Source organism: Nicotiana attenuata, unplaced genomic scaffold (assembly GCF_001879085.1).
Source record: "Nicotiana attenuata strain UT unplaced genomic scaffold, NIATTr2, whole genome shotgun sequence".
Taxonomy (NCBI): domain Eukaryota; kingdom Viridiplantae; phylum Streptophyta; class Magnoliopsida; order Solanales; family Solanaceae; genus Nicotiana; species Nicotiana attenuata.
In genome coordinates this window covers 137,542-152,484 of record NW_017671466.1, presented here as the reverse complement: position 1 = coordinate 152,484, position 14,943 = coordinate 137,542, and the positions used below count along the sequence as shown (strand labels likewise).

Here is a 14,943-nt window from a genome sequence, read left to right as displayed (position 1 = left end):
TATATAAACCAACTATGTTTAATGGCACGGTAAGTGGTTATAATTATTAGGTAATGGACATGCCAAAATCCTAACAGAGAAACTTGATCAGGATGAACCTTTTCTATACTAGTAATTAATTTTAATTACTTCCTATTAACAAAAACGTCCTTACACGCAGAAACTAAGTGATAATTATATATAATAACGATAGTAGGTTTTAATATTCATACAACTTTCCGAACCAGTATATCTTCAGTCTGGCACCAATGGAATGTAATTCTTATGGAGTACATTATTTTTTGATATTTGGAGATAACTTATGATATTTTGTTTCTTTTCCTCAATTTTTTGTTCTCAAACATGTGTTTGGTTTAAAGTTGGATAAACTTGGATAAAAGTATATTTCCTATTTTAACCTTTGATATTTCATGACTTATACAAACAATATTTTTCTTAACGGAAAACTCCACCCAACAATATTTTCTTATTATTGTTTTTTTTTTTTCTTTTTTTTCTCTTATTATTGTTGCACTGTTGCAAAAGAAGTGCACAAACTGAAGCTAAAATAGTGTAGAAATATGCAGAAAAATGTAGAAACTATGCAAAAGAGTGCAAAATCAATGCAGAAAAATGCAAAAACTATGCAGAAATTGTGCAGAAAACTGCAGAAACTATGCAAAAAGAGTGCAGAAATAATGTAGAAAAACGCAGGTATTATGCAGAAATAATGCAGAAAAAAGCAGGAACTATGCAAAAATTATTCAAATATAGTGCAAAAAAAAATACAAGAACTGTGCAAAAACTCCAGTAAAAAAAGTGCAGAAGCTGTAGCTAATATCTATGCAGAAACTGAAACTAAAATCTGCTAAACTGAAACTTAAAAACTACAAAATTAAAATATGCAAAAACCGAAACTAAAATAAGTGCAGAAACTACAGTAATAAAAAGTGTAGAAACTGCAGTCAAAATCTGCAGAAACTGAAAGTAAAAAAGTGCAGCGGCAAACATACATATTGCTCTGGAATACCAATAGTGCCATAAAATCACCACGAAATTGTTCGAGCATGTCACAAATATAAAAACAATATCACGCGATGATAAAAAGCTATAAATAGACAAAAGGTATGATGCCCATACCAATTAGCATTCATGCATTACATTTACATATGCATCCTCATGGTCATACTAGTCACATATCAAGTTCATGGAGCTGAGGCATCAAAAATTATAATACATCTATTAAACATTTTGAAGAGAACTAACATATCCAATTACTTAAAAAAAAAAATTCATTACCTTAACAAAGTCATCCCATTTTGTTAGATCATCAACTATAATTCTTCCACCACCATATTGAAAGTCCATTCCACTTCGACTTTTTAATGAAACTATAGTACTATAGTCCCTCTTCCACGCTTTCAATTTAGAATTAATATGTGGTGCAGATTTTCTGTAAATGATGCTCCAATTCCATCAAGTATCCATTCATAAAGGTTCCATTATCGGCTTTCCAACCTCTAGTACATAAATCTTTTAAACCATTAACAAGAGCGCGTTCTTCTTCTAGTGTCCATGTCCTTCGAGGCTTGATTAGGAGGTGCTGCGTGATTACTCATGTATGATCTTGCGGGAAAGCTGATCAAGTAAAGAAATAGAAAGGGATGATTTTTTTTTTCAAAATCCATTAGGAAGCAAAACATAGAATACAAAAGTTCACAATAATAAACTCCAGCATATAAACCTCATGAAGCACACAATGAAGATGCAATCAACTCCTTTTTGTACAGGTAACTACCACATTCCTTTTTGTATTCTTACATTCACAAATTCAATCCACTCCAACTTCAACTTTAATCTAGAAAGACTTACAGGAGACAAGATATCTTACCTTAGAAATGAGCGAAGTATACTAATAAATAAAGCTTAGGTTTTCGGACAACAAAACTAAACTTACCTTATGATTAATAAGTAAATGCAAAGGCTGAACACTTCTGATTCAACATAGCAAGGATTTTCACTGTCAGTGTTAAATTAAGAGTAGATATTCTTCGGAGAAGCAGAGCAACTGAGCCTTGTTTTTACATACTGATTTGTTTTTATATCTCGAAGGAATTAGAATGGTAATCTACTGCGACTTTTTCACCTGAAATCACTTGGTTTTTTCACCTATATTACTGCGGCATAGGGCGAATTGGGCGCAATGAGGTTGAGAATGGTAAAAATCATTAATACTTCACTAGAACTATATTTACTATGTAAGAGAATACTGAAAATTTCTGCGTTTCAGCAAACAAAACAAGTACAAACCAAAATCAAAACCCCAACAGCTGTTAATCAACAAACAGAAAATAGATACCTTGGACAAAGAGAAGTAACAAAAAAGGAAGAAAAAGGAAATAAAAAGGTTTTTTAGATAAAGACGTCCGTGTAATAATAGAGAATGGGGTTGAGAAGGGACGTAACAAGAGAAGGGAAGAAAAGAAACAAAAACTTACTGAGAAGGAGAAGCAGATTTTCTCTCGTGATATCAGGGAGCCATGGCTGAGATGTCAAGCTTGGTTGTATCGTCGGAGAAAAAAGGGTTCGCAGAGAAGTGACGAAAACAAACGTACTGATGCAGTGAAAAGGGCATTTGGAGGGGTAATTTTGTCTTTACGAAATCTTTATCCAAGGGATTATAATCCCGGTATTGTTATTCCACCTTCAATGTGGGATAAGTTTATACCAATATTTCGTATAAAATTATACCATTATTATTTAATACCAGTAATTAAACATGGAATAAATTTAATCCCAATTTTTATACTGGGATATCCCACTTTATACCTGTAACCAAACGACCCCTAAGAGTTGGCCCAAGGATATATATTATATTCAGAGATATTTTAAAAATCTATGCATAACCATATGCCTCCGTGATACACATGTAGTCCAACAAATGCACAAGTCCTCTATTGAATAACATGGAAATTCACAAAAGAAGTCCACAGTAATTCCAATTTCAAGAAACCAAGAATAGCCTGTGGAAGAAAACTATTGTGCTAATAGTGAATCGGTACCTTCACCATCAACAAATAGCTTCTACACTACAGAAAACCAATGCTACATTTTCCGTTTATTTTCTAGAGTTGTAATAAGCTATGATTCAACTTTTACTTAAAACTTTCTCTTTCAGGTCAAATCCTTTGAGAAATTGGAAAATAAATAGTCAATACATCTTTTGACTCTATCATGGTGGGCAAACTGTAAAGTTATTAAGGTATTAAAGTTGCTGTGACGACCCGGCCCGTCGTCACGTGAGTTACCGCTCCGTCTTCCCCATATTATGTTCCTCTATGCTTCATTATCGGTATTTGGGGTAATCGAGTTGGATTGGTTTGGTTTTGGTAGGAAATGAGACATTTAGTCTCTTTAAGGAAAGCTTGTTTTGGAAAAGTCAACCGGAAGTTGACTATATAGTTAGAGGGCTCGGATGTGAATTCCGGTGATTCGGTTAGCTTCGGGGGATGATTTGTGACTTAGGAGTGCGATCGGAATTGAATTTGGAGGTCCGGTGTAGAATTAGGCTTGAATTGGCGAAGGTTGAATTTTGGCGAATTCCGGTTGGTAGGTGAGATTTTGATCCGAGGGTCGGAAGGGAATTCCGAGAGTTTCAGTAGCTCCGTTAGGTGATTTTGGATGTGTGTGCAAAATTTCAGGTCATTCGGAGATGTTTTGGGTCGAGTTTTGATCGAATGCGTATTGCGGAAGTTTTGAAGAAACTTAGGCTTGAATTCGATGTGATTTAATGGTCTTAGCGTTGTTAGACGTGTTTTGAGGATTGGAACAAGTTTGAATAATGTTTTAAGATGTGTTGGTAACTTTGGTTGAGGTCCCGGGGGCCTCGGGGGTGATTTCGGGTGGCTAACGGAAGGAATTTGAAGTTGGAAAATTGCAGGTTTTTGGTTGCAGCAGGTGTTTCCGCATCTGCGGAAAGGAGATCGCAGATGCGGTCTCGCAGAAGCGAGCTAGACCTCGCAGGAGCGGAAATAGGAGCCTGGGTCAGGTTCCGCATACGCGGAATGTTGGACGCTTCAGCGGGTCCGCCTAAGCGGACATTGTACCGCAGAAGCGGTTTTGAGAGGACCGCAGAAGCGGAGTTCGAGTCGCATAAGCGAAGCCTGGGTTTTTAAGTGAAGACCGCATAAGCGGATTTTTGGCCGCAGAAGCGGTCCCGCATAAGCGGAAGCGGGACCGCATAAGCGAAAAACGCTGTTGGCAGAAAGGTTTAAAGGGTTTATTTCATCCGCGAGCTCCACCATTTTTCCTCCATTGTTGAGCGAGCTTGGGAGCTATTGACGCGATTTTGAGAGGGTTTTGACTGGGAATCAATTGGAGGAAAGTCCTATGGTCTAGAAACATCATTTTTATTGAAGAATCTACCTTCAATTCTTAGAAACTTGGGTAAAATTTGGAAGAACTAGGGCTTGGTTTTTGGAATGTAAAATGGGAACTTGAAGAGGCATTTGAACCCCGATTTTGATGAATTTGATATGTATGGACTCGTGGCGAGACGAGGAATCTGGTGATGCAATTCGAGAAGTGGGCCTGGGGCTCGGGTTTTACCAACTTCGTGATTTTTGATATTTTTCGAGTCTTTTCGATTGGGTTATGACCCATTTGCCTATTGTGATGTATTCCTTGTGGTTTTGATCAGATTCGACGCGCGAGGAGGTCGATTCGAGGGGAAAAGGCATAGCGAGCTAGACTTTTGGCCGGCTAGAGGTGAGTAATGATTTTGAATGACGTTCTGAGGGTTTGAAAACCCCGGACTTGCAGAACTTGGTGCTATGTTGAGATGAGACGCGCGTTCCATGACGAGCGCGGGGTCATTTACTATTGGGGACTGTGACTTGGTCCAGTCCGAATGATATTTTACCGCGTATTAGCAATGACTTGTTGTTTTCACTATGATTTGGACTTATTGTCATATTTGGGGCTTAGTGCCGACTGTTTGAACTCTTTATGAACTATCATCACTGTTTTCCTCACATAGTTTGAGATATTATTTGAACTCAGTCCATGTGATTTACACTGTTTCATGAACTCAGCTATATTTTTACTCAAACCTTGAGTTCTAACTGATATTTGAACTATTGTTGAGCTGAGCATTATTGTTTCTTTACTATTGCCCGAGGGGCTTATGATTACTTTTGGACTGATTGAGGCCGAGGGCCATATGTGAGGATATGCTGAGTGATGTGAGGAGGCTTTCAGGCCTCGAGTGCATTGTGAGGAGGCTTTCAGGCCTCGAGTGTATTGTGAGCAGGCTTTCAGGCCTCGTATTGATATTGTTCAGGCTTTCAGGCCTTGTTGATAGCGCTTGGGCTGTAGGAGCCCCTCCGGAGTCTGCACACCCACAGTGAGCGCGGGTACCCATCTAGAGTGATTAAATATTGAACAGTGGTAACAATGACACTGTTATACGCGTTTGGTCAGGTAACAATGACTGACCAGTCAGGTAACAATGACTGACCAGTGGTAACAATGGCACTGTAATACGCGTTTGGTCAGGTAACAATGGCTGACCGGTCAGGTAACAATAGCTGACCATACTTGAGCATACTTGTTTTATTAATTGTTTTCAAAGAGATTTTCTTCCTATATTTCCCTGGTTTCTACTGTTTATCTGATGTTGCTGCTTGAGATAGCATTATATGTGCCCTTGTGGGATTTTATGTTCTCAGTCGTTATTTAATTTTATTACTCACTGGGTCGGAGTACTCACATTACTTCCTGCACCATGTGTGCATAGACAGGCACAGCTAAGTTCGTACCTGAGCGCTGATTTCCTTCCAGACCAGGCGGACTAGGAGAGACGAGGTAGCTGTCGACGTCCACAGCCCCGTTTTCTTCCTTATCTTCTGCATATTTTATTCATCTTCAGACTATGTTTCCAGACTTGTAGTATTTTCACCAACTCTGTAGTAGCTCGTGACTTGTGACACCCCGATCATCGGGCTGAGTTTGGGATGGTTTTTCCCCGTTATGTTACGTTTATTTCCGCACTTATGATTAATCAGTATCTATGGTTTAAACCTATTATGCTAAGAAATTGTCAAAAGCAGTGTTGATTGTTCCGTTGGCTGGCCTTGTCTTCACGAGAGGCGTCATCACGACCGGGTGGGAATTGGATCGTGACAGTTGCGCTAGTGGATTGTACTGCACTTGGCAAAGTATAATCGCTAACAAGACAGTTCAGAGGTGCACGGGAAGAATAAGATGAGAAGAGTAATCAAAACCAGAGAAGCAGAAGTATCAAGTATCTAGACAATTTTGATGCAGATTATAGTGCACAAGTGTCTGTTCTTCGGATACACCTACAGCACAAACCTTTCCTAGAAGGTCATTTTTCTTGTTACACCACAAGATATATGCATGGGTTTGAGGCGGACGCAAAAACTTAGTACTCTATGTCACTTGTAACAAGAAAGACACTATAGCACTAAGGATGTTCGTCACAGTTTTTTAGCACATATGCACAGGTCCAGTTATCATCCAGAAATATAGAATTCCAGAAAGTTTTTTCTAAAACAATAGTGGGTAAAAGAAAACATTGTAATGCTACTTATGCAATTTTGTAGAATGGGAGTAAGCATACTTCTCCAGAAACTAGGGGTTCAAGCTTTCTTCCAAGCTTGTTCTTCCACAAGCTCCTTTACCATGCTGAGAGTTGTTCCTACCTACAAGTAGGAAACACGATCCCAAGGAAAAGCATATCACACACATTATTCCAACTTAACAACCAAAACTCACATAAGCATTCCAGGTAAACATCATATCAAAAGAAATACTATTGGAAAATGCATTTATCCTAATAAAAGAATTCAGTCAGCTGAAATGTGGACATAATTAACTTGTTGGAATCTGTCTTCTATAATATTGATTTGCATGCGCAATAAGTTACATAATCAAACGAATACAGAGGGAACCAAAGAATTTATAAGGAAATTTATAATTTACATAATTTACTTCTCTCTTATGAATCTCTTCTCCAACGGCATAACTAGGTTTTACAAGGCAGAGCTTTCTCAAACAGTTTCCAATACATGGAAACTTTGCTCTCATCAGGCATAATAGAATACATAATCACAGTAAATGAAATTCTAACTGGAGGTACACTTAATCCATATGAAAGCAAAGATTTATCTGAAGTTCTCAACTTTACAATGAGAGAGACTTCTAGGAAAACACATTTGATAATCTAGACGTAAATTGATAGATATTTTCCAAGAACTTCTCTTTTCTATAATATACAATCCTCAGTAATGCTCTATTCCAGAAGAGGAACAAGTGCAAGAAGAACTTATATCTCGGTCGAAAAGTACACATCCTGAAAAGATGCTAGTGCAGTGTCAACTAAAGACCAGTTGGCACTTGGCAGTCCTTCTAGACCGAAGGTGTAACTTTTGCAAATCTTTATTCTTCTATTCACCTTACAATATGGATGCCAGAAGAATCTAATTTAGCTGTCAGCTAAACGGATAAGTACGCTCTTGAAGGAGAGAAACTGAAATTTCACGTTTAAACTTTATCATGATTTTTGGAATTTTACTTTCAAAACTATATTTTATCGAAAGTTGAGAAATGTTTTAGTAGAAGTGAGAAGGTAGAGTACATCTTGCAAAATGCTTAGTTTTGAAGCAGCAAAGGGAATATTTATTACGTAAGGTCTATTCAATTTCTACTTCTCCAGAAATAGGATGCATATTTTCTCAGAATAACCTTAATAAACTAAGAAGCATATGATATGTACCTGTGTCTCCTCGCACAAGGACTCAAATTCATCCTGCAACATTTGAAACAGACGATTCAACATTGTTATTCCAAGTTAAAGGAGAGAATAACAAAATCTAACAAGTAATATATTTGATAGTCAACTCATATTTGATCAATTCAAAATGAGAAGCTAGTCAAAATACTACAAGTTAACTAGTGAACATGGAATAATACTTTGAAATAGACTATAGCTACAAAAAAAGTAAACCCAATAACAGGGTCATTAAACAAAACAAAAATGGAGAGACACTCAATCTGTATTCTCTTTCCACAAATAAGAACTATTATCTAAATGCCCCTGGTCACATTGAGAAGGAATGCAGATTCAATAAGAAGTTTCAAAGAATCGCACGTGCAATTAACCATAATATCTTAAACACAAACTAAAGATTCATTTCATGTATTAAAAAGCAAGAGTAAGCAGAACTTGGCATTGGTTATTTCGTAATATTCCAAGTTCCAACTGATAATAAATCATGATATTATAGAGTAGAACATCTAAACGCTAGTATTCTTCAAAACTCTCTCTAAGCAAGAAGCCTGTTTCTTTAGGGATAAAAGCTAAACATCAGTTGAGCTTATTGGGAAATAGAAATACCCGATATAGATAGACATCACAGACACAAACCAAGTATGTGACAGGCTATTAATCAATAGTAACTGTTAGCAAGAGAATCAATTGAAAAAGTATTGAATCACAATTAAAGATTATGCTTGTAGTGTTTCAAAACGCAACATCAAACAAACCAAAGCCCTAGCATTAATGGAACAAAATCAAAGATGTTTGAGATTAGGAAGATTCATCAATACTGCCGATTAAACAAGCATAACAATTATTACTAAACAAACAGAGATGATTGATAGCAATAAGTTGTACACGTCCTTATATTCTTTTATTAATTATTTACTTATAAAGGTGGTGTTTAGGCTAGCTTGCGGGCACCTCCATTATTCCATTAGGTATCTGCTACCTCCCATCGGCACAGATGCCACGTAACTCTGCCCACCAAGAATTACGCAGAAGGCTAACTTTTCACCATAATGCATAACCTTCATTCTTTGTAGTAACACTAAACATAATTCCGTGCAAATTTAACCAAGGGAAAAAAGGGCCATTAAATTGTATTCATGACATACCTCTATGCTCTCGTACAAACAAGTAATGACCTGAAAGAGACAAAACATTCATGGGAGAAGAAAAAAATTAAGCAAGTCAAAAATATGTAAATAACTAGAATTAAGCTAAAAACAAGGATTTAAATTATATACACTGACATTGTAAATGATTTTTACACGAGACGTTCAATTTAACCGAGTATTCAGGTTATTACTCTATTTTATAGGTTACTATAAAACTTACTATGAAGATTTACCTATTATTGTAAGTCAATTTAACCTAAAACGTAAAAAAATTTCACCGATAGTGCATAAAACTTAAACTCAAAAGGATTCCAGTTATATCTACTGACAATGTAAATTACGTTTACACCAAATGTCAATTTTTACACATGAACTTAAACTCAAAAAGGATTTAAGCGATAGCATAATCTATTAATGCCACATTGGTGCTTTCATCCAGAGGTGTGGTGAGCTCTTCGATAGATGGAGGACCAAATATGTCGAACTAACGAAGATTCAATTAAGGTCATGATTGCTGAAATTCGTTAATTGTTACATGAGTTGGTGGGAAGCATTGAAACAAGTAAGCCTACTCGGCTGGGATTTCGACGATTCTGTGGCGAGAATCCAGAATTATGGATTTCTCAGATTGAAACAACATGTTACTTCTCACCTTGACCTATCTCAATGGAGAAGCTTTGAAGTGGTACCAATGGCTTTTACGGAACAAGAAATTGGCGGATTGGGAACATTTTACTGCAAAAGTGTTGATTCACTTCCGTAAAATAGCGTCTCGAATCGCCGAAAGGTCATTTGGCTGCAATCAAGGAATATTCCACAAAGATCTAAGCCCAGGTGTTCGACAAAATGTCACATAGTTGTTGTTCCAAGGTGTTTGAGACTGACAAATCAGATATTAAAGTCATTACTAATACAACAAAATCAACTTTAAACATCACAAAATCAGAGGAGGTCCAAGTGTTTGATGGAAGCTCTCACAGAAAGTCAGAAACAAATTTGACTGAAATCCACTTTTGAAATTGGACAATCAGCGGATGACAACTCATTCATTGCAACAGCTAGATCAAGCATTCCTCCTCTGTAGCTGATGAAGAAAATTAAACCACGACCATTGAAAAAGTGATCACTGACAATTTTTGTAAGAATGGTAGCTTCGCCCGGTCTAGCTGCGAGACTTTGCAAACCAAGGTGACTGATGCAACATTTGACAATGCTACTGGTATTTCTTTGGACTTTGTTCCCATTATTTCCTTAGTGGTCTCAATTGGTTACAATCAACATGTAACTCCACCATTCGTACCTACACATGAGGAAGAGGGAAATGTGTGAAACAATGTAGCTCGAGAGTTGGAAAATTCTCCTCTAGAGGACAAAACAGGTTACCGGATTCCTTTTGCTAGTCAAGGATCTGTTGTGTCAAATTCTATTGGGGGATTTGCTGGAATAGCATATCCATTTGCTGGGGCTTCTCAACATATATTATGGCTTCACTATGATTTTGGCTTATACAAATACACTTGGGTTGCTACTGACAGCATGATTCCCTGCTATTGCCTGCAAAACAAACTAAGGGCTATCATATATATTCAGAGTATAGCACTGATGCAAGCGATACTGGCTTACCAATTTGTAGCTATGTGGACAAGTGGTTTGACACTGGGCAGGAATTTAAGGTTGCTTCAGGTATTGTTGAAATAGGTATTAAACATAATGGTAGTGTTATCAGGTCTTGTGCAATATATAAGCTATGGGGAGAGTCTATAGCAAATTCATTTGTATGCTCTTATGATGATGCTACAACTCAAATTAAGGATGAACACCTAATTGATCAACTGAGGGTTTTTTCCGAGTGGAAAGGCTCTTGAGCTAAGTGATTTATACCAAGTTTTAATTTTCACAATGGTACTTTGGGTTAATGAAACTGTTATCATTAGAGATGAACCTTTGCAGGGTGTTGCTGCTATTACAAAGAAGCTTACATTAGGGATTAATTCTACATTTTCTATTCCCTATGACATGGCCATGTATGATATTCAAAAAGTTTTAGATGATCATTGGAATCAATCAATTCTTGGACACTCTGGTAAAGTCTACCCTCAACATGGACTCGAGCATGCTCAACGCTTGGAGAAGATGCCTTGTATTCTTTCCATTTGCAATTATTCCAAGCTTATACGCTAAGTTGCTAGGACACCGGTGTAGGTGTCCGACATGGGTGCGGATCTAGAGGTTGGATCCTTCGAGATGTAAATTCTATGATTCGGGATACGGATACGGGTGCAAGGATCCGGCTAAAAATATTTCAAAAAAAATATAAAAGGTATCTCTAAATTATGAGAAATTTTGGGGAATACTTATGTATAGCTTGTAAAGTGTGGATTTCTTTTTTATTCTCAAGTTGTAGATAAGAAAAGGATAGATTTCCTAGATAAGGTATGTAATTTTCTTCAAATTTACCCTAATTTTGGGTTTGATTTCGGGAATTAAATTGTGTATTAATCAAAAGGGAGAAAAAACTCCAGCATACAAGAAGTATACCAAAAAGTAGTGAATTTACATCAAAACATGATTCTCTACAAAAGACGCCCAATCTTCTATACAAGTAGGGACTATATGAGTGCACCAAAAAGCGATCAAAGATAAAAGATTGTTCTTAAGATGTGAAAAAGGTGACTTAATCCCCTCAAAAGCTCTCCTATTTCTCTCCCCCCAAACTATCCACATGAGAGCTAACGGGGCGAACTTCCACGCCTTTTGCTTTCTTCTTCTACGAAAACCGGTCCAGCTATATAAAATTTCCTTTACAGTGCTTGGCATCATCCATTGAACACCAAAAAGATTCAGGATTGAGCTCCACAAACCTGAGGACACAGGGCAATCAGCAATGCAACAAAAGATGATCAACTTCTTCCTTTGAGCGTTTACACATGTAGCACTAACAAGTGTAATTCCTCTCTTTCGCACATTTCAAGTAGTCAAGATCACTCCCCTCGCCGCTAGCCATGCAAAAAAGCACACCTTCGTGGGCGCCTTAGGAATCCAGATCGAGGAGTAAGGAAAAGTGGCCTCCTCTCTCACCAACATACTCTGGTAAAAGGACTTTACGGTGAACAAACCATCGGCACGCAACCTCCATATCCAAGAATCACAAGATGGCTGGGGCTTGTCTTGCCCATATAGCAGTGCCAACAAATATTGGAGCTCTGCAATCTCCCAATCTTGCATGTTCCTTCTAAATGAGAGGTCCCATACTACCCCCTTCATGCTCCTTGCGAATCTGTTGGACCATCAATTCCTTCTGGTTTGAAACTCTGAAGACGTGGGGGAAAGAGACCCTCAGAGTATCCTCTCCACACTACCTGTGATTCCAAAAGTTGATTCTCCTTCCATCTCCCACCGGTAAGTGATGTTGCCATTGAAGGCTTCCCAATTCTTCATGATGCTCCTCCACATGCCACACCCGAAAGGTGTTGTGATTGCCTTGGTCCTCCGACCCCCTCCCGCGGAATCGTACTTTTCTACTATGACCTCCATCCATAGAGCATGCTCTTTTACCCCGAATCTCCACAGCCACTTCCCCAACAAAGCTCGGTTGAATACCCTAAGATCTCTTACTCCAAGTCCATCCCACTTCTTTGGGGAAGTGACTGTCTGACAATTCACTAGATGAAACTTTCTAGTTCCATCCGCCGCATCCCAAAGAAAATTCCTTTGAAGTCGCCAGTTTATACGTGATGCTCACAGGATCTTGCAACAGGGACAAGTTATAGGTGGGCATACTCGATAAAGTGCTTTTAATAAGCACTTCCTTACCACCTTTTCACAAGTACCGTTTCTGGCTGCTTGCTAATCTTTTTTTAACCCTTTCGGTCACTAGATTCCAAACCGTAGTATCATTATGCGAAGCGCCCAACGGGAGACCCAGGAAAGTAGTGGGAAGAGAGCCCACCTTACATTTGAGAACATGAGACAAAGCATCAATGTGAGCAACCTCACCCACCGGGAAAATCTCACCCTTGCCGAGGTTGATTTTGAGTCCTGATACTATCTGAAACCACTGCAGGACCTGCTTCAGGTAGGTCAACCTATCCATATTGGCATCACAGAAAACCAGGGTGTCATTCGCAAAAAGCAAATGAGAGAGACTTCGGGCACTGAGCACCCCGATCGGAGCTAAGAATCCTCTCAAGAAGCCTCCGCCCGCCGCATGATCCATCATTTTACTCAGAGGATCCATCACTAGAATGAATAGTATGAGGGATAGGGGGTCACCTTGCCTGAGACCCCTGGAGCTGCCAAAGAAACCCCACGGGCTACCATTAGCCAGGACAGAGAATCTGACTTAGGAAATACAGAACTTGATCCATCCCCTCCATCTTACCCCAAACCCCATCCGCATCATAATGAAATCCAGGAACTCTCAATTGACATGGTCGAAAGCCTTCTCAAGGTCCAACTTGCATAGTAAGCCGGGTTCTTTATTTTTCCTTTTGGAGTCTACAAGTTCATTTGCAAGATAGTTTCTTGTCCACCAATCGGTATTTGATGATGATGGAGAACTCTATAGTCCTTTGTGCACAAATAATTCTGTTAAAGAACAAGACTATCCTGCTTGCTTGGGCTATCAATGTTCTTGTTGCTAGTTTAGAGAACATTTCCAGGAAGCTCACGTCTAGTGTCTCTTTTCACAGCAAGCACCAATCTTGTTGCCCTATGTTCTATGGTGAAGTTGTGCCAATAATTGTGAATGTTGCTGTGACCACCAGTTCACGTCACATTGACGAAGTTCTGATAATCACCGGTAACATTGCTCTTGACCTGAACCTTGAGGACAAGGTTCTTTCGGAGGGCGGGAGTATTGTTGTAAACTGTAAAGCGGTCTGACTAGGTAAGGGATTATGGGCCAGAAGTGTGAAACGAGACAAATCCAGTTGGGACCATTGAACCAAGGGCTAAAGGCCCAATGAGTAGACTGGCGAATAGAATACTAGGACGTTATAATTGGGATTCGAAGGGAGATACGGGGCATGCGTATTGCGAGTATAGTGTCTGTTTCCTCTCATCACCATTCTAGACTCTGTGTCTCTCACTCCCTTTCTCTTTATCTATGTATTTTTTATTCTAGTTCTTTAGCTTTTATCTGCAGTCACAAGCATTTTGAGTTGAGGTGTAATTCGTACTTTGCTTACCAGAGCAATAAAAAAAGGAGTTGAATTGGGTTTGTTACATTGGTGCTTTCATTGTTACAAAAACATAATCTAAAAATGCCACATCAATGTATAAGTTTACACGGAACTTAAACTCGAAAACAAATTGCGATATCTCCAAACTTCGGTGCTGAATTTTAACTTACTTAACGAATAAGTCCAATTTCCAATAAAATATTCTAAATTTCTCAAATTCTGAAGCCTTAAGAAAATATTTACAAAAAATGAGTAGAATAACAAAAGGCTGACCTGAACATATACCCGATGAAGGCATTCTACTTCTGCTGGAGCGAAATTGGGGAAAGTTTCACCAAACTTCTTCAAATCATTCATCAAAAAAGAAGACAATAATTAAAGCAGTGTTTTCGGGTATTTCTCAAAGAAATGGTATATTCACGAAGAAAAAAAAAAGAGAAAAGTATTTTTTTTAGTGTACCTCTCTGGAACAAGAAGTCAGCAATGGGTGAACTCCGATCACAAAGGCTTTCTTCAAGTTTGAGTATGTCGTTCCTCGATCTGTTGCTAATTCACTTGCGTGCTCCATTTTCAACAATGGCTGGAGATTGAAAAATGAGCTGACCTTGGAAATTTTAATATACACATATTATATATATTCCATGCACGAGTCCCCTGTATATAACTTTGTGTCGTCCAAAAGTTGTTACAAAAATAATAATATAATTCAGCATAATCTTTAAGAATATACAATGTAAATTATAAAAATATTTTTATTTAAATAATTATTTTTATATTACGTGCATGGAATATATATTTTACAATCTTTATTTTCTTTTAT

At 38.1% G+C, this 14,943-nt stretch overlaps 1 protein-coding gene across 5 annotated transcripts; it reads right to left on the bottom strand.

Moving 5' to 3' along the window:
- Positions 1–1,069: 1,069 nt before the first annotated feature.
- LOC109208464 lies at positions 1,070–14,726 on the bottom strand. Of its 5 annotated transcripts, none has more exons than XR_002065169.1 (9): positions 14,584–14,726; positions 14,397–14,465; positions 10,324–10,494; positions 9,919–10,240; positions 9,593–9,820; positions 8,938–8,967; positions 7,778–7,810; positions 6,623–6,704; positions 1,070–1,617 (listed from the first exon to the last, which is right to left on the bottom strand). XR_002065169.1 is itself a non-coding variant. In XM_019371577.1 (6 exons), the coding sequence occupies exons 1-5, from the start codon at positions 14,689–14,691 to the stop codon at positions 6,642–6,644; spliced, it is 303 nt and encodes a 100-aa protein (XP_019227122.1). In that variant the 5' UTR covers positions 14,692–14,726; the 3' UTR covers positions 1,070–1,617; positions 6,623–6,641. The 5 variants fall into 5 exon arrangements, 2 of the variants coding, with proteins under 2 accessions (XP_019227122.1, XP_019227123.1); XR_002065170.1 differs by having other exon boundaries at positions 14,397–14,462; XR_002065171.1 differs by lacking the exon at positions 9,593–9,820.
- Between the last annotated feature and the right edge of the window lie 217 nt (positions 14,727–14,943).

What these genes read in the sequence shown, in the direction of transcription:
- LOC109208464 (XM_019371577.1), bottom strand. Translation starts at nt 14,691, where the DNA reads ATGGAGCACGCAAGTGAATTAGCAACAGATCGAGGAACGACATACTCA. An exon ending in TGACTTCTTGTTCCAGAGAG is followed by an intron (nt 14,466 to 14,583) that starts GTACACTAAAAA and finishes AATGATTTGAAG; the next exon opens with AAGTTTGGTGAAACTTTCCC. An exon ending in CCTTGTGCGAGGAGACACAG is followed by an intron (nt 6,705 to 7,777) that starts GTACATATCATA and finishes TCCTACTTGTAG; the next exon opens with GTAGGAACAACTCTCAGCAT.